At 37.4% G+C, this 21,874-nt stretch overlaps 1 protein-coding gene across 1 annotated transcript in view; it reads right to left on the bottom strand.

Moving 5' to 3' along the window:
- Positions 1-21,874, bottom strand: part of NBAS (NBAS subunit of NRZ tethering complex) — a 191,790-nt gene that overhangs the window by 117,861 nt on the left and 52,055 nt on the right. Inside the window, exons 22-32 of the mRNA XM_086460475.1 lie at positions 21,578-21,661; positions 20,783-20,936; positions 19,209-19,394; positions 17,998-18,171; positions 16,870-17,003; positions 16,078-16,140; positions 15,406-15,528; positions 13,747-13,849; positions 11,197-11,420; positions 6,318-6,430; positions 702-815 (exon numbers count right to left, since the gene is read on the bottom strand). Of these exons, the coding sequence (XP_086316601.1) occupies positions 702-815; positions 6,318-6,430; positions 11,197-11,420; positions 13,747-13,849; positions 15,406-15,528; positions 16,078-16,140; positions 16,870-17,003; positions 17,998-18,171; positions 19,209-19,394; positions 20,783-20,936; positions 21,578-21,661 (1,472 nt within the window). The remainder of the gene's footprint in view (positions 1-701; positions 816-6,317; positions 6,431-11,196; positions 11,421-13,746; positions 13,850-15,405; positions 15,529-16,077; positions 16,141-16,869; positions 17,004-17,997; positions 18,172-19,208; positions 19,395-20,782; positions 20,937-21,577; positions 21,662-21,874) is intronic.

Consider the following 21,874-nt stretch of genomic DNA (forward strand, 5'->3'; position numbering starts at 1 on the left):
TTTGCAGTTGCACTGATGAAGTATTTTTCAAATATCAAAAGGTCTGCCAGACACTTTAGGTAGGCTATCAAAAAAAAAAAAAAAAAAAAAAAATCTACTATCCTTAAGATGTTCAGCTCCTCAAATGAATACTCAGGCTAAGACATTATTTTTAGTGTACAAAGGAGATACATGAATCATAGACAAAAGTCTAACAGCTGAAGTTTATGCATTACAGATTATTTCCCCCCCCCAGCAACTTGAATAGGACTATTATTAAATCAAACTACCTTATTTGACAGAGACAGTAAGATTTACTGGAATTTTAGTACTACCAATTAACTGTAAGACAAAATATTTTCAGCTACAACTCCCTGAAATGAGTTTTTACTCAAAACCCAGATTAGACAAAGCTGTTTTTACTTTAGGTGTGAGTGGAATGCCAGAGCAGCTGACAGTATCAGCTGTTTTACCAATGCAGTACTTCATCATGTAAAAGCATAGAATGGTTTGGGTTGGAAGGGACCTTAAAGATCATCTAGTTCCAACCTTCCACTAGACCAGGTTGCTCAAAATATTTTATTCCTCCCCAATGACTGCTCTTCCAGATAACTTTTCAGTGATAACCCTGAACACATGTTCTAATGATCAACTCAAATATCCTAAAGCACAACACAAATGCATTTTGCATTGCAATACAGTGTCTTATAAACACAGCTTACCCGCAACCCTTAGCAAATTCGCAAGTCCCAGGAGCTTAGCAGACTGTTTATAGTTTGTTGACATCTGAGCAAGACAGTCCTTGATGAGACTAAGTCGATCCGAACATAAACGCACTGTTGAAAGAAGAATTCATGTTAGAGACTGTACAAGTGAACCCTACTGCTGTATTTCTGGTTAAACAACGTAGGTGCAGAAAAGTGCTAGGGAGTATAGGAATACGTGCTAGGAAGTATAAGAATACAAACACAATCTGAAAGCCAGGCCAAAGTTGCTTGCTTGCAGATCCTCAATTATACCTATAAACACCTATATTTTACCTATAAGGTAAAATAACACTAAACATTTTCAGCCCAAATCATTAGCAAGGCAGGCTATGAAGGCAGGAAGAAGGGGGAGACTGATCTAAATGAAAACTTATTTGGGTTTCAGGTTTTCAGACTCAATGTTTTTAAATTTATATGACTAACCATATGCATTTATACAATCTCTCTCTAAATATAATCTCTTCAACATTCTCAGACATTAATTTTCATTATGAATGTTGTAAATAACTAATATTTCATGCTACATTTTATTTTAGCATGAATAGGATACATCACACAGACTGAAATAACTGTCATAAGCAAAATCTTCAGGCTGTTTCCATTTACATAAATATTTTTTGAGCAAGTGAAGAGACAGGCTGCAAATCACCAGGCTGTGTCAACTATATTCCAGGAAGCTTATAATTAGTACTGTGCTCAGAAAAGATTTTACCAAGAATTAAACAATTACTTTAATTGTATAATTTAATATCATGAGCCGATTTCAGTGCTCTTTTTAGCTAGCTGGTGGGTGGCTAACTTCAGGCTGCTGCTTTAAAAGGGTAACATTTTCATATCATGCAAGTTCTCAGAACACTGAGGAACAGCATGCAGATGTTCCACTTAACACTCAGTAAGACATTAATATTTGCACGGGGGATAAACTCCGCATTAGCATATTGGGCTTAAAACATAAGATATTAGGCCTCTCAATAAGAGCAAAGAAGCACTCACATAATGAAAACGTTCTGGAAATCAAATTAGGCTAAAACTAATCAGGCTAGAATTAAGAATGGAGGAGCAGGAAAAGGTTACTCTTTTAGTTTTACTTTTAGTATTCTATCACACACATATTAGTATATAGCAGTGAAATATTTTTGTTCCCTGATTATGTAAGCAAGGTTTTTTGAAATACCTAACATTACCCAAAGCAATCTGAAGTAATACCATGGGTCAAACACTTTCATTAAAGATGGACTTTGCTTCACGTTTTATGTTAATAAGGAGTCTCCAAAACAGATTTTATTAAAATGTATCATAACAGTAGCTCACAATCTTAAATGCTGAATTTGCTAAAAATGCAAGTAGGGGGGAAGCTCTACAGAAAACTAAAGATAAAAGTGCAAATAACAGTCTATTGCTAAGTTCTACTGTGGAAATAACACCAAGCTGGGTGGAAGTGTTGATCTCCTTGAGGGTAGGGAAGCTCTGCAGAGTGATCCGGACAGGCCGGATCGCTGGGCCAAGGCCCATTCCATGAGTTTCAACAAGCCAAGTGCTGGGTCCTGCCCTTGGGTCACAACCACCCCAGCAGCACTACAGGCTGGGGGATGAGTGGCTGGAAAGCTGCCTGGCAGAAAAGGACCTGGGGGTGCTGGTTGACAGCCGGCTGAACATGAGCCAGCAGTGTGCCCAGGTGGCCAAGAAGGCCACTGGCATCCTGGCCTGTATCAGCAATGGTGTGGCCAGCAGGAGCAGGAAGGTGATCATGCCCCTGTACTCAGCACTGGTGAGGCTGCAGCTCAAATCCTGTGTCCAGTTTTGGGCACAGTTTTCTCTACAAGGACACTGGGGTGCTGGAGAGGGTACAGAAGCGGGCTACCAAGCTAGTGAAGGGTTTGGAGCGTGTCTCATATCAGGAACAGCTGAGAGAACTGGGACTATTTAGTCTTAAGAAAAGCAGGCTGAGGGGAGACCTGATCGCTGTCTACAACTACTTGAAAGGAGGCTGTAGCGAGGCGGGGGCTGGTCTGTTCTCCCTAGTAACAAGTGATAGAACAAGTGGAAATGGCCTTAAGCTGCACCAGGGGAGGTTCAGGCTGGATATTAGGAAGAATTTCTTTACTGAAAGTGTTGTCAGGCATTGGAACAGCCTGCCCAGGGAGGTGGTGGGGTCACCATCCCTGGAGGTGTTTAAGAGACAGGTAAATGTTGTACTTAGGGACATGGTTTAGTGTTGATGGAGCTAGGACAAAGGTTGGACTCAATGATCTTGAAGCACTTTTCCAGTCAAAACTGTTCTATGATTCTAATAACTAATCCTTAATCTTATTTTAATTACACTCTTTTAAAGTAACTGACCATTTAAAGGCTTTCATTAAAACTTTAAAACACTGTTTTAATCTTATTAGGTTAATTTGATTAACATGAAAGATGCTGAAGAAAGGATGTCAGGATCATTAATGAAATTACAGGCATGATTTCACATATTCTAATTAATATAGATCAGTAGTATTACACATACTGTTAATGCAATATTATGTTGCCACTTTCTTGAAATGACAACTTCACATCTACACCAAAAAAGATAACAAAAACATACATGTACTTTTCTACAGGCTGAACAAACTGACTAAAAAATAATTCTGGCCTAGATTTCAATAGTGCAATATTGCAAGATCTAGAAGCCAGACATTCTCAGTTCAGAAATGGTAAGATTTCTGAATATAACATATGGAGCATCAGCTCATTTTGAAGGAATACTTGGGAGGGGGGAACCAAACCAAAAAGAGAACACCAAAGTAAAGTAACAGCAGTCACTAAGAACATTCATTTAATTTTCCATAGGCCCACAAGTACTTTCCATAAATCCCAGTATTTCTCTGCACAACACCAGAAGTAAAACACTACCATCAGCACTTTTCATTAGTACTTGGTGCTATTCTCAGCCAATTCTTCTGGAGTGCTTTCCATACTGGCGTTCATGCAGTTTCACACAGTTGCCCAAATACCATACATCGAAGTTTCATTGAAAGCCAGGTAGACAAGCCCTCTTGCATTTCTTTAATTTAGAAAACTGGGGCTTTTGTTAATAAAATGTATTGGGTTTGCGCGGCAAGGGTTTGGCAGCAGCGGTGCTACAAGGGTGGCTTCTGTGAGAAGCTGCTAGAAGCTTCCTCCATGTCTGATAGAGCCAATGCCAGCCGGCTCTAGGACATACCTGCCACTGGCCAAGGCCAAACCCATCAACAACAGTGGTAGCGCCTCTGGGATAACATATTTAAGAAAGTGGGAAAAAAAACCTGCAGCGGAACAGTAGCCAGAGGAGATGTCCTAGGTTACAGTGTAAAATGTGCCAAAAAAAAAAAAGTATTCTATTACCATCTTCAGGAGCTGTTTAGGCCAGGTGGGGCGGTGCTCCCTGCCTCCCCCCTCTGGACTATCTCCTGTTACTGGGCACAACAATGCCTTATCGCCTGACCCATCGATAACTCGCTCCTGGGCTATCTCCTGTTCATGGCCCATCAAGGAACTGCCTCACGACTCCCCATCCCATGGTGAGATGCTCCGCCTGGGGGGAAGGAGCCAAGCAGTCCATGCCAAATAAAAACGGAGATTTTGAACACCCTAGCAGCCTTCTTCCACTGGATTCCCAGAGGAGTTTTCCCCCCCACTGGAGTTCCAGAGGACAAGAGCTACCTACCTACCACTGGACCTTCGGAGGAAGACCAGACCCTTTTACAAGATCGCTGCTTCAACAGAACTACACCCATCGCTTCAGGAGGACTGCAGCCAGCATCTTATCGGACTGCTACTGACACCCTAACAGGGTGTCAGGTTGTATTCCTGACTCTGTCAGTGTAAACCAGGGGGTTGTTTTTTTTTCCCTGCCTTGTATTATATATATATAAAAATATATATAAAAATATAAATATATATATAAAAAAAAATATATATATATATAAAAATATATAAAGAACTGTTATTCCTATTGCCCATATCTTTGCCTGAAGGCCCGTTAATTTCAAAATTATAATAATTTGGAGGGAAGGAGGTTGCATTTTCCATTTCAAGGGAGGCTCCTGCCTTCCTCCGCAGACACCTGTCTTTCAAACCAGGACAGGAGAGAAGAGTGAGAATATGTAACAGAGAAAAAAAATCTGCAGACACCAAGGTCAGTGAAGGAGAGGGAGGAGATGCTCCAGGCACCAGAGCAGAGATTCCCCTGCAGCCCATGGTGAAGACCATGGTGAGGCAGGCTGTCCCCCTCCAGCCCATGGAAGTCCATGGTGGAGCAGATATCCACCTGTAGCTCGTGGAGGACCCCATGCTGAAGCAGGTGGATGCCCAAAGGAGGCTGTGACCCTGTGGGAAGCCCATGCTCGAGCAGGCTCCTGACAGGACCTCTGGACCTGTGGAGAGAGAAGCCCACACGGGAGCAGGTTTGCTGGCAGGACCTGTGACCCTGTTTGGGACCCACACTGGAGCAGTTCACGGAGGACTGTGTCCCATGGGAGAGGCCCCACACTGGAGCAGGGGAAGAGTGTCAGGATTCCTCCCCCTGAGGAGGAAGGAGCAGCAGAGACAATGTGTGATGAACTGACCGCAACCCCCATTCCCCATCCCCCTGTGCTGCTCAGGGTGTGGAGTTAGAAGAAATTGGCAGTGAAGTTGAGCCTGGGAAGAAGGGATAAGCAGAAGGAAGGTGTTTTTTTAAGATTTAGTTTTTATTTTTCTCATTTTCCTACTCTTATTTGATTAGCAATAAATTAAACTAATTTCCCCAAGTTGAGTCTGTTTTGCCTATGACAGTAACTGGTGAATAATCTCTTCTTGTCATTATCTCGACCCTTTCATTATATTTTCTCTCCCCTGTCCAGCTGAGGAAGGGGGGTGATTGAGAGACTTTTGTGAGCACCTGGCATCCAGCCAGGGTCAACCCACCACATAAAGCAATTGTTAGTTTGGCACAATCGACAAACTACAAAATACACTCCAATGTATTAAATTTTCCCTTTTACCTCATTGTCCATAAAAATCCTTTCTTTCCAACTCCTATCCAACAACCTTCCATACCATTGGAGTCAGAGCTCCAAAACAGATTTAAACAAGACATCAGAAGAAACAGTTTGTAAAACTTCTGTTGTCATTGGGTTTTATATAGTTCAAAATGAAATAGCCCAGTGGAGACAGAAAAACTGCCTATGCATGAAGTACGTGTCTCCCACCCATTATTTTAAAGCTCATCAGAGCATGAGCAAGTGCAGATTATTCTGTAAATAAAAGGTGATCTCAAACTATTTCTGCTGAAGTCACCATGAGCTTCAGAAACTTGGTACTTAATTATTAAAAAGACCTGCTAAAAATAAATCCCAAAACACAGATTCCATATACAGACATCCTTCTTATCTCGTATCAACTGAAAAATGTTTTTAAAAAATAATCTCTTGGTATGTGCCCATAAGCTGTTTGGAGGCAGGGAAGGGACCCTTTAGTTTACTTACGCAACACTCATGCAATAGTAAACTATTTGTCATGCATATTTACGCCTATGATTGAAGTAATCATATAAAGAATAAAAATATGCAGTACCTTGTAGTGGCAATATTTTCACACCGAATTCTTCAAGGTAGCTGAGAGCACGAATGAGATCTAGTTCCTCCTGAACAGCACTTGGACAGTCTACAATAAGTTGTAGACAGCACCTAAATAGGAAAGAAGCAAGTTTTCCTAAAAATTGTTGAAGAAATTAAAAGTTAAACGTAGAAAAAGTTCATCTGTGAGTAAGAAAAAAAGAAAAAACACAAACAGGAAAAAAACCCTGTAATTTACTATGCATTTGAAAGGTCAAAATACTCACTAGCCCTGTAACACACATTTTAGATGTTTGCAGTATACCTCTGTTATGGCTGGCTAAACATTTTAACGAAATTCTATTCTTGGATTGCCACAATATTCTTCACCTAGTTGTGATAAGAACATTGCCTAAACCTTCTGGCATTTAGACTGGCAAGAAATTTAATGAAAGATGTTGAAGCCATATGTACTTAAATACATAATTATTTAGGGAAATATTTCTCTATCATTCTTTGGTGTTGCCATATACAACTAGATAAAAGCAAATTCTGTAAAAATTTTATTGGAAGTGAAATGGTAGAGCTGTTGTCACAAATTCAGTGACCATAGAGAAAATTTCCTCAACTAGGTTCAGCAAATGAAAACAAAGCTGATAAGAATGACACGTTATGAATAAGTGTATGCATTAATTAATCTTCAGAGCAATTTTGTGGTGGTTTTATTTCTTTTTATAACTTTTTAAACAACCTTTTTAAAAATTCATAGGTTTTATGAATTTAGATAATTTCTTTAAATAAAAGCATTCTGGTACACTGTGTTCATATGTGCTTTCATTAATACACGTTTAACAAAAACCCACATGCAAAATAGTCTCAACGATTTAAAATGGCTTAATTCATCATGCACATTCAACAAGGAAAATATTTTACTTGTGTAATTGGTCATATGGCTTTTATCTCTACATGTTAACTAAGAAATAGACAAGTTTACATCAAAAATAAAATTGCATGTTAGCTACATTCCTGTCTGAATGCATCACATTTTTCAGGAGCACTACAAACATTTCAGGGTGAAGCGGAGAATAAAACAGGAGTGGAAGGAAAGAGAACTAGCTAAAATGAAGGTAAGTGTGTTCTGCCTAAAACAACTCATACAGGAAGGTTAGTAGGAGACCTACACCCTGTGATAATCACTCATGGAAGTTAAGTTAAATTACCATGAAACAACTGATTGGAGAAAATTCAGTGAAGGACCAAAATATCCAACTACACAGTCACACATTCAATAGCAAGTATTCAAGCTATAAACTGCATATTTTGAAATATCACTGTAAAACTGTAAGATAAAACTTGATCACGGAACCCTTATAAGGTATTAAAAACAATAGTACTTTGTATTTCCAGAGCCTGCTAATAGAAAAGACTCCAAATAGGAGACGGGGGCGGGAGATAGTAAATAAGCCCTAATTTTAGGACAACATTGAATCAGTTTTTCATAGTGATTACAGAATCAAAGAACAGTTTGGGTTGGAAGGGACCTTTAAAGGTCATCTAGTCCAACATCCCTGCAGTGAGCAGGGACATCTTCAACTAGATTAGGCTGCTCAAAGCCCCGTCCAACCTGACCTTGAATATTCCCAGAGATCAGGCTTCTACCATCCTTCTGGGCAATCTGTTCCAGTGTTTCACTACCCTCACTGTAAAATATTTCATCCTTATATCCCGTCTAAATCTACTCTCTTTCAGTTTAAAAACATTACCCCTTGTCCTATAGTAACAGGCCCTGCTAGAAAGTCTGTCTCCATCTTTCTTACAGGCCCCCTTTAAGTACTGAAAGGCCACAATAAGGTCTGCCTTGGAGCCTTCTCTTCTCCAGGCTGAACAAACCCAATTCTCTCAGCCTTTCCTCATAGGGGAGGTGTTCCATCACAAATTATTTATTATCTCCAATAATTTTTGTGACCCTCCTCTGTACCCACTCAAGCAGGTCCATGTCTTTCCTGTGCTGAGGACTCCAGAGCTGGACGCAGTATTACAGTGGACTCTCATCAGAGCAGACCGGAGGGGTGGAATCACCTCCCTTGACCTGCTGGCCACGCTTCTTTTGATGCAGCCCACAATATGGTTCGCCTTCTGGGCTGCGAATGCACACTGCTGGTTCACGTCCAGCTTTTCAACCAACCACATCCCCAAGTCCTCCGCAGGTCTGCTCTCAATCCCTTTGTCCCCCAGCCTGTACTGATACCGACCCAGCTGCAGGACCTTGCACTTGGCCTTCTTGAACCTCATGAGGTTCACATGAGCCTACTTCTCAAGCTTGTCCAGGTCCCTCTGGATGGCTTCCCATCCTTCAGGCACGTCAACCACACCACTCAGCTTGGCGTCATCTGCAAACTTGCTGAGGGTGCACTTGATCCCACTGTCTAATATCTTCATCAACAACATAAACAGCACTGGTCCCAGTAAGGACCCCGGAGGGACACCAATTGTCACTGATCTCCATCTGGACATTGACCCGTTAACTACTACCCTCTGGACGTGACCACTCAACCAGTTCCTCACTCATTGAACAGTCCACTCATCAAATCCATATCTCTCCAACTTAGAGAGAAGGATGTTGTGGGGGACCATGTTAAAGACCTTACAGAGGTCAAGACAGACAACATCCATAGCTCCTCCCTCATCCACTCCATCATAGAAGGCCACTAGGATGGTCAGGCAGGACTTGCCCTTGGTGAAGCCATGCTGGCTCTCGAATCACTTCCCTGTCCTGCATGTGCCTTAGCAGAGCTTCTAAGAAGATCTGTTCCATGACCTTCCCAGTCACGGAGGTGAGACTACATTATATTACAGCACTACCTTCAACAGCAAAGGACTGGACTGCTGACCCAAAATGTCTATTCCAAATTATCATGCATTTAGTTCCTGCTGCTCCAAAATGCTCCTCCTGCAAAAAAACAATCAAACTTTCTGCCTCCTAGCTTAGCCCAGAGGAGGGCTTCTCTCCTATGCACAGAGGAAAATCAAACCACTACATTATCCTCTCCCCATACTAGTAAATAGCTAATAGAAACACTATGGCAATTCTATCCATAAAGATATAATTAATTTGTAATTTGGATATTATAACTGTCTATGCACCTGCTTCATTAGGATCACAACTTCTGCACAGTTTATCTAGTAGCCTTGGTGTCCAAAATGCAAAAAGGCTCGATTGATTTAAAATATATATATATATTCATATAAATATTCATATATTTAAAAATAAAGATAAAATAAAAATTTTAAAAAAAAAACAAACCACAAAAACAAGACAGTGAATTGGGCCTTTTAGACCTCCAAAGCAAGTATTTACCTAGAGTGCTTATAAGCAGTAAAGACAGTCAATAAACTGTGTTTTCAATAAAAAGGTAGAAATTAAGCTAGCATTACATAATTAATATTGTAAAAGTGACTGTCTTCCAAGTTTGACCTAAGGCAGTAATGCCTTTACGAAAAAAAAAAAAAGGAAACAACAAAGCTCCACAAAAATAAAGGAAAAACACCTCAGCCTCATCATATATATTTATGTGTTTGTGCACTTGGGATGGGAGAGAGGAACAAGCTGCAAGCTATTAGGGAGGAAAAAAAAACAGCACTTTTTCAGTCATTTTCTAGTTAAGTTACGGAGAATGTAATTGTCACTCAAGGCAAACTGCAAAAATATTCTTCCTTTAATCCACAATAGAAAATATACAATTTGTCAATCTGTAAAACTTTATGGTAACGATGTTTTAGAGTAAAACTTCTTAATTTGAAAAAGAATCATTAATTACAAACAGTTTCATTGTATTACAATAGTCAGTACTCAAAAAAGAATGGTAACCTGTATGTACATACCATTATGAGTAAAGATGAATCTGTATCTTGAGGGGAAAAAAATAATTTAATCTTTTCCTTGTAATTAGTAGGTAAATGTACTTATGTTTAAGCAGAAGTAGCACTTTATAAAGACATGTCTTCCTTTGTAGTTGAGATGTAAGTATTTTTGGTTATGGGATTTTGGTTTTTATTGTTTGGTTTGCGTATGGGTTTGTTGTTTGGTTTTTGTTTTTTTTTTTTAAATAAACGCCTTAAGGAAAAGGAAAACTCATTTGGATTAGCACATAACAACAATACCAACGAAACATCAAATTCTCAGAATAAAAGGGAAGGGCTGGAAATATTAACACATGCCTCTATTTTAAATATTTCAGGTAAGCCAAGGCATCAATCTTCCACCTAGGTAACACCCTATTATTTTACCTATCTGCATCTAAACTTAAAAGAAAATACTTCCATATCTAAATCTATACAAGAATGAACAGCCACACTGCAACCTCCAAGGCTGTTCTACGCCTGAATTCCTTTCTGAAGAATTATTTGGCTTATTTCTTAATGTAATAGTGTCAAATGAACTCTCAGAATTGGGAAAGACCAATGTAAGGAAGGAAATTAAAGAATCACCAAAATGCTATTTTCTATTGTGATAGTAACTGAGGGTCACAATTGCAGTTCAACGTCGTAACATGGAAAACATTCAAGTGACACAAAGAGCTTCTTATCCACACAGAAAGACTTGCATGTTTCTCCTCCTTCTTCAACCTGAATTCTGTAACAAATCATTCCAGCAACCAGTGACAGCAACGGTGTATACACACAAAAAGCAAGGCAGGGAGAGGGGGAAATACAAAAACAACACCACCCCAAAAAAACCCTAAAAATGCTACAGAAGCCAAAGACCTTGTTTCCATTTACTAAGTAAATTTACACGAGGAGAAGTAAATCCACATAAGATTCGTCCCCTCATACAGGGAAAACAAAACTCAAGTTTCAATTGGAAAGCAATATGTATTTACATACAACTGTAAATATACCTGGCCAAATCCATACAGCTATCGGTCAAACTCGTTGAAGAATTGAAATATTCTCTGCCAGCAGCCAAAACTAGTTCAATACTTTTTGCATAGCTGACTCGGTACCGTGTCTTCCCTTTTGATGAACTTGGTAGATCCACTGAGCAAGTACTGCAGTGCATCATTTGCCCAGCCAAGTGGATATTGTCTATACTGCTTGAGCATAAAAGACTTTCTGTGAATATCTGAAAAAAAGAACAATAATTTAATAATGTGCAGCAGCAGCTTCAAGTAAGCTTATCTGCATTGCATGGAATGAAACCCTTTGACTAAAAGGATCTTTGAAGTCAAAAGAATATATTCAGTCCAAGCAGAAAATGTAACTTCTACCAAGGAGAGTATTTCCACAAATTATTTAAGTAAAGCTAAAATTAACTAGTAGCTAGTTGCTTCTACTTCCTGCAGAAAAACAGCTTATTAGTTATCTTTTTACAGTGTAACTTAGAGATCAGAAATTATTTATACCTACTTTCTGAGGTGTTAATGGGATGTAAGAATCTGAAAAGGCAGTTCAGTATTAAGACCGTAAAACAAACAACATATGAAAAGAAACTTTGTATTCCTGAAGAAACTAAAAATATGTAGACCTGAGCATATAAGATGTTTTTTTACGTTTCAAACACGACTATCTTCAAAGAATGCATATTAATATAACACTGCATCTGCCACAAAACACCTAACACTTATTTTCAGGTCAAAGTTTTTGCCTATTTTAAGACACTCAAAATAACCTAAATTCCTTAAAAAATAAATTGGTTTTGTTTTTTTGTGGTTTTGTTTTGGTTTTTTTTGTTTTTTTTTTAAACACAGTCAGTATTGTCCTAATGAAGAGCAAGATATGCATTAAATCATTTCCGACAATATCACAGCTGCAACAACATGGCCTTTATAGAAAGTTTTAAATTTCATAGCCAATTAAATAGAATCAATGAGTCATAGAAGAGCCCATGTTGGAAGAGGCCTCAAAAAAATCAGCCGGTCCAAGAAAGGGGGCATGGATTAAATTATCCAGCACCCTGTCCAATCACATCTTGAAATTAAAGTATTTCTTCACTAGGAAGAACACCTCCAAACCAGCTCATGCTCTAGTAAGGAACACAGTTCAGTGCCTCTTAAAAAGCATCATACAACTGGATCATCGGAACAGTGAAAGATGCAAAGTATTATAGTTAACCCTTCTTCCCTAAAGATCACATACATACAATTTACCTCTCTCAAAACTTATGGACATGAAGTCCTTCTTCAAGAGCACAGGATTCACTTTGCATGCAAACAGAATAGAGTGAGCATCATGCTAAAAAAGATCCCAATACAAACCTCACATGTGATTGCAAATCCTTACTGTTCATCGATTTCTCAATTTTGAGGTTATGAAAGTATAAACGTATACAACAGCACCACATTTCAAAGGACTTTCAGCATTGATCTGTTACAGATCATTTTTCCAAAATCCTTTGTTGTGGGATTTTTTTTCAATCATATAGTGTAGAGGTTAAAAAATAATTTAATATTAATAAAAAATATTAATATCAGAGCAAAGCAAATGCTATTATTTTCAGAGTGCTCTAGTACTATATTTTTTTAAATGCACTTAAAAAATTACAAGTACACTAAGCCTTAGCCTATCACAAAACCCTGCAGTTCTCTTCAAGCAAATTCAAATTGTACAACTACACAGAAAGAATAACTTTTTTATGTAGAGGTTGAATAACATTGCCTTTTCCTTTCAAAGTTTTTTTTTTTCTAATTTGCTTTCCAAACTTCTCCCAACAGCTAATCAGATTCGTAGCTGTAAGCAATTAAATCAGCAAACTGTAATAAAACACTCTTAAACTTTTAAAAGATGTGACTATTTAAACACCAATTATAGTGGACACAGCACTATTTCTGTAATAAACTGCAGTATATTGAAGTGAAAATGTAGATAAACAATACACGTCACAGAAAATTCTACATCAGTTTAAGAGCTATCCTTTGCAAATATTAATGACATAGGTTTGAGGTTTATGCACATGCAAGGGTTTGGGGTTTTTTTTTTGGTTCAATGAAATTATATTTCTCATCTCACATTATTTTACTTCAACTGCAAGCAGCAGAAAGTCCATAATCTTCTGATGATCTTGGATAATATTATGAAACCAGAACTTCATGTTTAATAAATGCTTGGCTAAAGATAACATTTAGCTAAAAGATCTGTTTATTTTCATCAGTTTTAAGTGTTTGTTACTAAACAGATTTGTACATAGAATTACCAAGTGTCAAGAAGCTGACTCAATTTAAAAAAAGTTGAATTCTAGTAAGAGATATACAGGATATTTATTTAGAGGGGCTTTTGATGAAATGAATCAACACAGGAAGTTTCTGATTTGAATGAAAATACCATAAAAGACCCAGTAGACAACCAAGTAACATAACACATGAAAATGTCTTTACATTTGTGAGCAACAGTATGAAACAAGAATGTGTGGCTTACTTGCGGGACACAGATCAGTAAGAAAATGTAAAACTCACCTCATAGCAATTATCTGAATGTAAGCATGTATATACTTTCTGCTGCATGTCTAACATATCCTGGAGCAATTCCTTCCAGTGTGTCTCACTGACTGGCGGTTGCCTACAAACATAGAAACATTTTAAAAATTAAATTTGTTGAGGAAGAGAATATGTAAAGAAAAGCAGTAAATAACACTATGGTTCCATCACCAAAAATATGAGTTCTCAAATGCTATTTCAATCTTTAATTGGACTTTTAACCAAAAGTGATTTAAAGAAAGACAGAATGCTTTTAGTATTAATTTACATCAAAACAGTGTCTGCGGGATAAAATTCTTTGATGACAACAATGCAGTACCCAAAGTGTTTTTTCTGTTTGTTTTTTGTGGGACAAGACAGGGATTTAAGCAATCTTCATCTATATCCCCCAAGCAGGTTTTGATAACTTCTAAAAGTACATCAGAAAGTTGGAAGTGCTATCTTCCTGATGATTCAAGAACAACTGGGTAAAACCAAGTTTGTAACAGCAACTGAGGATCATTAAAGTGCTGTTCTCAGAGGACTAATCAATTGCATGCAATCACAGGGGAACAGAGATGTAAGTTTATTTTGTTCCTTAAACTGTAATGGTATTCAGGTTCTTGACCCTCGGGATCCATGGATCTCTGTTTACTCACAAAGCTTCCTACACAACTCCACATACTCTATCAAAACTTTTACTAGTAAAAACACTATGAAGATTTTTTTGACATTATCTTGAGCCTCTCAGATTAAAAAGACTTTAAGCTACACAAGCTAGTCCAGCTAATAGTGATTTTCTCACGCGGCATTAGGTTTCATTCTGGCAAAGCAAAGTGCCTCTACAAAAAGAGCAAAAAAAATTTAAAAAGAAATTTAAAAAGAAAAAAAATCAACAGTTTTCCTACAGAGGCATTGACTTCATCTTTCTAAAGAAACATTTTTAGAAGTCTTAAAAAGCTTTCACATGTGCAAGCTAAATACTACTCTACCATCACAGATAAACTGTTGTGCATGTTTACTTTAAATAAAGAGAAGAAAAAAAAAACCCAGTGATGGCTGTTTTTCCCATGGTTCAATCTTTTTATATGCTTATGCCAAGAGCCATGTAATAATTCATCTACAATTGGAAGATAACTTAAATGAAGTCGTTCTTAAAGAAAAAAAATAAACAATTATACTGGAAATACAAGAGATAGAATCAATATGGGAAAAAAAAAAAAAAAAAAAAAAATCAATAAATTACCCTATTACAAGAGCTCATAAGAAAACACGCCAAAAATCAGAAGTGTTATTTTCCAACTCCTTCATTCTCCATAAAATTAAATAGGTCTTAAAGGACCTCATTTACAATATGTTAACTTTTACTGTTTGCCATCTTGCAGTATTTCGCAGCCAGTTTGCCTTTTAGGCTTGTTTACTTGAACACAAACATATCGAAACAGGTTCAAAGCAAGACAGGGTTTTCAAATGTGGAGAATGCAGCCAAAACACTAATGATGTTAATCATCAATTTAACAACTGTGTTTTATGTACACTGAGTTCAGTTTGAACACTTCCATTCCCTCCTACAAAAAAAACAGGCAGGTGCACTCTCTGACAAGTACTGTTACCTTACTGTCCTTTCCCCCGATCTCCCATTCCCCTTTGAATACTAACTTGCGACCTGTGTGCCTCGTCAGCCTAATCATCAGCTTCCGTGCCTCCTCCACACTGTCCTTTGTGTCTTTCACAAAGGAAACTGGTTTCTGAAGTCCATGTTTCTCCAACAGCTCCGACACGCTGTAAATGAACCATCAACATATTTGAATCCTGCACAGTTGTACCACTAACACTGCTGCAGCAGTCTTAAAGCTGTCTCAGACAATGTACTGCAAATGCAAAGAGTCTCCATAAAGTCTGTAACAGTGTGGATTAGCCAGAGCAACATTATTTACTCCAAAAATATTAATACTGGAGGGTAAATGCATATCACCAGTTATCTGATGACATATCTTCACAGCTTTTAGTTTTTCACCATGCAAAGCATTATAGGATATCAAGATCAAAACAAATTCCCTGGGTAACCTTCTCCCTCAAAAAAAAAAAGTAAAAAAGAAAAAAAAAAAAGCTTTTTATTCCAAGGAAAATATCTATGCAGTTTTATAATATTCAAATAGATAAAACCATTCAAATTTTTTAAGTTCTGAATACAAAAGACTTACAGATTATCTTGTTGACAGCATTAAAAACAAGATAAATATTCTTGCTGCTTTCTTGTCATAAAAAGTTCTTGGCTACATCTAGTGACTTCTGTAAGAATACGTTACTTAATTTAGCAGAATTAAATACCTAAGAATTTGTTCCAGTTCATCTACTTCATCATGCAGAGTGCTAGTTTTCTCTGTTTCAGGCCTGCAAAGATATTATACAATTAATATTAAATATATGTATATCTCCATATTTTTTGTAATTTCTTCATCTAATTCATATTACATAGATATCAAGATAAGCAGTCTGAAACATTCCTTGATGAAAATCAAATGTACGTTTGTTTGAAAAGATTAAAACTGTTGTTTTCTTGCTGTAAAGACCACTAAAATTGACAGGGTCCCTTGGTCTCCCAAGAACAGAGCTTCTCCTTCTTCCTTAGACTTCTCTCAGGCTCTCTCCTTCCTACATGTAAAAGATGTCAAGAGAATAGTTTAAATCTCCTCATGCTTTCACTTTCTTGAGAATTACTTGTCCTTCATATAGGTCTTCCATATAGACACCCCTCTCACAGGGCCATATTGCTGCTTATAAGCTAAGTGCAACACACCACTAACCGTAACAAGACCAACAAGGCCAGTAAGAGAGCATTAACACTTGTTCTCAATTCACCAGGCTATAAAAGTCTAAGAAACTAATACAGAAGCCTCGGTCTAGGCTGCTACTTTAAAACACGTTTTGTTGCTGTGTCTAGCAGAACACATATACAGCATGAGCGTACGTACACATATATGATCATGGCAACTCAGACAGGAACAGAATATTCCAGTAATATCACCTACCCTTTAGTGACTTAACTATTTTAAAGCATTAATTCACAACTATATTTAACATATCTAAAATATTTAGAGATAACTAGCTGAAAATGTTTACCCGTATCCTCTTTGTGGAAGGCATTCCAAAATATCGTAACAAAGAGAGAGCTGGTCATCTCGTTCACAACTGTAAATACATTCCAATGCCGTAATCATAAGCTGGTCTTGATCGGAAATAATTTTTTGCTGACACTAACAAGAAAAGAACACACATTCTTTTTAGTTTTCTGTTTTGAATTCAACAGTTAAATGTCTTCAGAATATAGAAAGATGTGTACTCCAAGTAAATAAGTTGTCTTTAGTTGCAATTAGACAGTCTCTTGCTAACAACTTAGTGAAGCACCTGTTGAAGTTATAACCTGAAACATAACTCCGCTAGTTTCCTACGCTGCAGACACGGGAAAGTGGGGTGGTACACATTATACCCCTTTTGAACGTGAGGGGTGAAGAGGCTGCAGGGCAGAGGAAGGCAACTAGTGTAAACATTTCTCAGATTTTTTTAAACATACAACAGTATCAATACATATAAAAGAGCTGTGGTTTTCCTTCACTGGTTGATTTCTGTCCATACACTTAGAATATTCAGTAGTATGCAAAAACGTGTTTATGTGCCCTGGAATAATTATTTAAACTGTAGAAGCAGCTTGAAATACTCACATGGAATGTAGCTTCAACCCTTACTCATTGAACTCTTGGCTCCATCCAAATGGCCCCCATCCTAATGGCCCCCATTTTATTCTTTACATTTGTTGTGGAAATACAGGGGCAGGGAAAAGAACTTGAAATCTACTGCTAGTAAATTCCTCAGGGAAAAAATATTAGTGAGATTAAGTTCTTTCATATCCATTTAGTAAAAAGTAAATATGACAGGAATTTACTTTAAACATGTCGCCATAAAATTACTTCAAAGAAGAACCTTTACAGTAATTTTTGTTCTACTAGGTCAAGATCATAATTACATTAGTTTGACAATCTCATCAAGGATGGTTTACCAGCATCGTAACTTACTCTATAATACTTTTTAATTAGTGTTTTCTAAAATGTAACAAATTCTGGGTCCAAGATAAAAGGAAAGATCAGAGAGACGATCTGATTCAGAAGATGAACTAACCCTATTTATGAATTCATATCTTCAGGACAAGAATTAACAAAGAAACCAGTAGAATCATCAGGGCGTTATACTTACAGCAGGTTTTGAATGCTGAAATATCTTCAGAGGTAGAGTCAGGTCTTTCTTTGCTAATGTTACTAAATATTCCTTAAAAAGTGAATTTGCAAGACCAGGTGACTGATTTTCACAGCGGTGGAGAAAAGGGATCATCCACTGATAAACATTCTTCACATATTTTTCATCAGAGGACTGGAAAGCGCAAAGAGTTACAGAAAGGAAAAAAAGAACAAGTTCAGCTTTGTTGTCCAAAGCAAATGAGAAAGCCAAAAAACAAATAGGACTTATTTTGGTCAATATAACTGAAACAGTGTCTTCACCTATCACAAACAACAGCGGAAGCCTGTCATTCACTACTGCTGCCCAGATTACTACATAATGAAGCACTGAAACAATTCATCATGTTTCTGCTACCCAATGGCTTGAGGAAACCAAGCAGTACAGGTGTGAAGCTCATTACATGGGGAAAGCCTAGCTGTCTTCCTCCTGCAACTTCAAAAATGAGTGAAAGATCAGCTTGCAATCATGTCAGAGTAGCATCACTTTCAGTATGCAAGAATGCAAGACAGAAAAACAAATTATGAGTGATTACATAAATCCTGGGAAAATTTTGCAAATCCTGAGGAGCTTCAAGTGCATGAGTATTCTTCTCTGGTGCTTATATATTCTTCGACTGAATTTCAGAGCCCTGTTCAATCTCTAGGTATTTTTCGACCTTTCCAAGAGATCTTTCTCTATTCTGAAATGCCATGCACAGGCTGAACACAGAGAAGATGAAAAACACACATATGCTGCAGAGGCAAATATTAAGATTTTTTGCCAATATTTAAAGACACCAAAAAACACCCAAGGAAAACATTCAATGTTGTTGTATCCGCAGCATCATCAACAGCTACACTGAAGATCCTTTAGAAAGGGTCAAAGAAAAGGCAATTCATAGTTTTTAAAAGACTGGATTTATTAATGTTTAGTCCTGTGCCTAGGACAAAGAAATAGGTCTTTGAGAAAACTGAGCTATTTCAGCTTTTGTTAAAAACAAATAAACAAAGCAAAAAAACCTCACCACAACAAAAAAGAAACAGTAAAGGTGTTGAATTCTTCTTGAATTAAAGATGGAGGTTCATCAGAAAAAGGTCAGCCACTAATAGTATCTTTATATACATAGGATCTAGGTTAACCTGAATTACTGGAAATCAAGGTATACTTACTGATTTGTTAAAAATACTTACATTCTTCATCAACAGTCTCAGCTTTTCAATGTCTTTCATCTCTACAAGTTCCTTCAATGTTAAGGTTCTATCACCATCTGTCTCATAAACTACTGTCTCAAGAGTGATCAGATTGTCACAAAGCACCTGCAGACCAGGAATATTCCTCTCCATGCCAAGGCGAACAAGGGACAGAGCACAGTCCACCTGAAAAATAATTAAAAAACCCTGCTGTACAACTGTTTGCCAAAAAAACAGCTTTAAGTCCAATCTGCACCCTGTTTGTGTGTCCATTTTCATTCCCTGGTTCTTTTGCTTAATAGGCAATTCTACATTCCTGGAACTTTTTGTGTACTATATATTCCTAAATGGATTCCTCTTTTCAGCTTTATAAAGATCAAATAAAATGCTTAATCTTAGTGGATGATGCCATTTCAGGCTTTTGACCTAGATGCATCCTATTGATGCATGTAAATTAGGAGAACACTATTCCTTCATCTCACTGCATGGAACATGAATAACTGCTTTAAACTAAGATAATCAGTTAACTCACTGAAGTTATGCATCTCTCTGCATGTAACGTGACTTTTCCAGATGACCATGAATTAATATTTTTAATTGTTGCATTTTATTTCACAGAAGATAATGGCAGTCTTTTTCCCTGACTGAAAATACTCTTACATGAAAGATTCTGTTTCAATTTCAAAGAATGCAATATTGACTGTACACATTCAGTGAGGCAGATGTAAGTCTGGAAGAGTAGAACGCAATTCAATTTATATGTCAGTAATTTAATTGATCCTTGGAAGTTGCTTTTGTTTCCATACCTATTGATAGGCTGTTAAGATACCAGAGAACTATGATTAAAGAGCCTTGGAGGACTGCAAACTTGAAGAAAAAAAGAACTTGCCCATTAGAACTAGCTCATAGTTATACTTCCAGACAGCCTCCTTATCATGCAGCTAAACTGGCTTGAAAAGCAACAAAACACTGGAGCCTGTCAGCGATGAGCACTATTCTTACTTGCAATGCTTGCCTTTACCACATAGAGCTTCAAACATTTTTAAAATATGAAGAAAATAAAGCAAACATAATATGCAAGGTAGTCCCACAGACAAACAATAAACCTGTCAGGAAGCAATCATGACAGAACCACATCGTGGCATATGACGGTGACACACGTGACTGCCACGTATCAAGATATATGACACAGTATCATGTGAAAGACAATAAAACATTTCCTGATACCCTGTGCACAACATTTCCTCCCTTAATTACGAACATAAAATGTAATGGTAAACATTTTTCATGGACTACGAAAAGTGCTACTGTCTGCTACGGTAAGCCAAGTGAAAGAGAATCTACCAGCTTCCTATTCATTCCTACGGATCAATCATTTGGCTGAGTAAACTTTAGAGCAAGCATAAGTACACTGCAAAAGAAAAACCAAATACTTCAAAAGCCTTAATGAAGATTGAGACACACTGTATTACTGAGGGAAAGGCATCCCATTAATACGTATTAAGACAGGATTCTGTTGAGGAAGGCTGAGCAGCTAGAGTCAGCCATCATCATTTCCTCACTGCTATTCTCACCTGCATCGCATATTTTTCAATTTCCTGTGCTCTGCTCAAATACCAATCGGTAGCAAGATCTACTGAAAGGTCAGTAGTCCTGTACTTCAGTAACTCAGGCTGCATTTCATACAGAAATTCACCTTCATCTTGTAAAGTTGGTTCAACAATCATCCTTTAAAAAAAAAAAAAAAAAGAGTATATAAGTGTATGTTTAAGTAGACATTTGCTTGCATTTTTTTCACATCAGTCTTTTTCCTAAAACCTCTGGGTGTTCTGAAAGAAAACGATACAATCAACCTACCATTACAGCAATAATTTGATGAGACTCAAATACCAATCACAGTGTTAATTTTTGTCAGCAAAGTAACTAGTAAGAGATTCCAAACATGAGACAGATCATGAAAGAATCCTCTCTCTAAAGACACAGGTGTGGCCAACCTCTGCTTTCCATCTGTTCCTCACAGAGTGAAAGGCTGTTTTGTGATCCATTAATGCTGCTCTGATAATATTATGGCTGACAAGTAATGGGGTAGAAGGGAAAAAAAAAAAAATAATCAGGATTTCCAACAGTAACCTCCTGCCCACTCACATGCATTTGCAAAAGTAATCACACTGAACAATGAGCGCTATAACATGAAAGAGTGTCAGCTCAGTGTATCTCAGTAAGAAAGCTGAAAACACAAGTTAGTGTGTACAAAAATAAGCAGTGAGTCTTACTGGGTCTTTCCCACATTTTAAAGGGTTTACTTACTAATTCTTATCTGAAATGTACAGATACATAGAAAAAACTTTTTGTTTTTTCTATATACTTACCTGCATTCTGCCTTTTCACACCAGTCTTCTTCACGATGTTTCTGCTCATTCCAAGGAAGAATTTTCAGTGTCCCCTGCTTGTAACTGGTATAACAGAAAAGGGAAGTTTTATACTTTTTTTTTTAATTGTGATGGCATTCAAGTAATGGAATACAAAGCATACACACGTATTTCAGTGAATTCATAATGAGTATGCCGTTCAATTACAGTATTGCTTCTATTAAGATCTACCACTTCTTAATGCAGCTTTACAAGTGTGATTTTGCCTGTATATTATCTGTACAAGCACATATTCTA

This window comes from Leptosomus discolor, chromosome 2 (assembly GCF_034619465.1).
Source record: "Leptosomus discolor isolate bLepDis1 chromosome 2, bLepDis1.hap2, whole genome shotgun sequence".
Taxonomy (NCBI): Eukaryota; Metazoa; Chordata; class Aves; order Leptosomiformes; family Leptosomidae; genus Leptosomus; species Leptosomus discolor.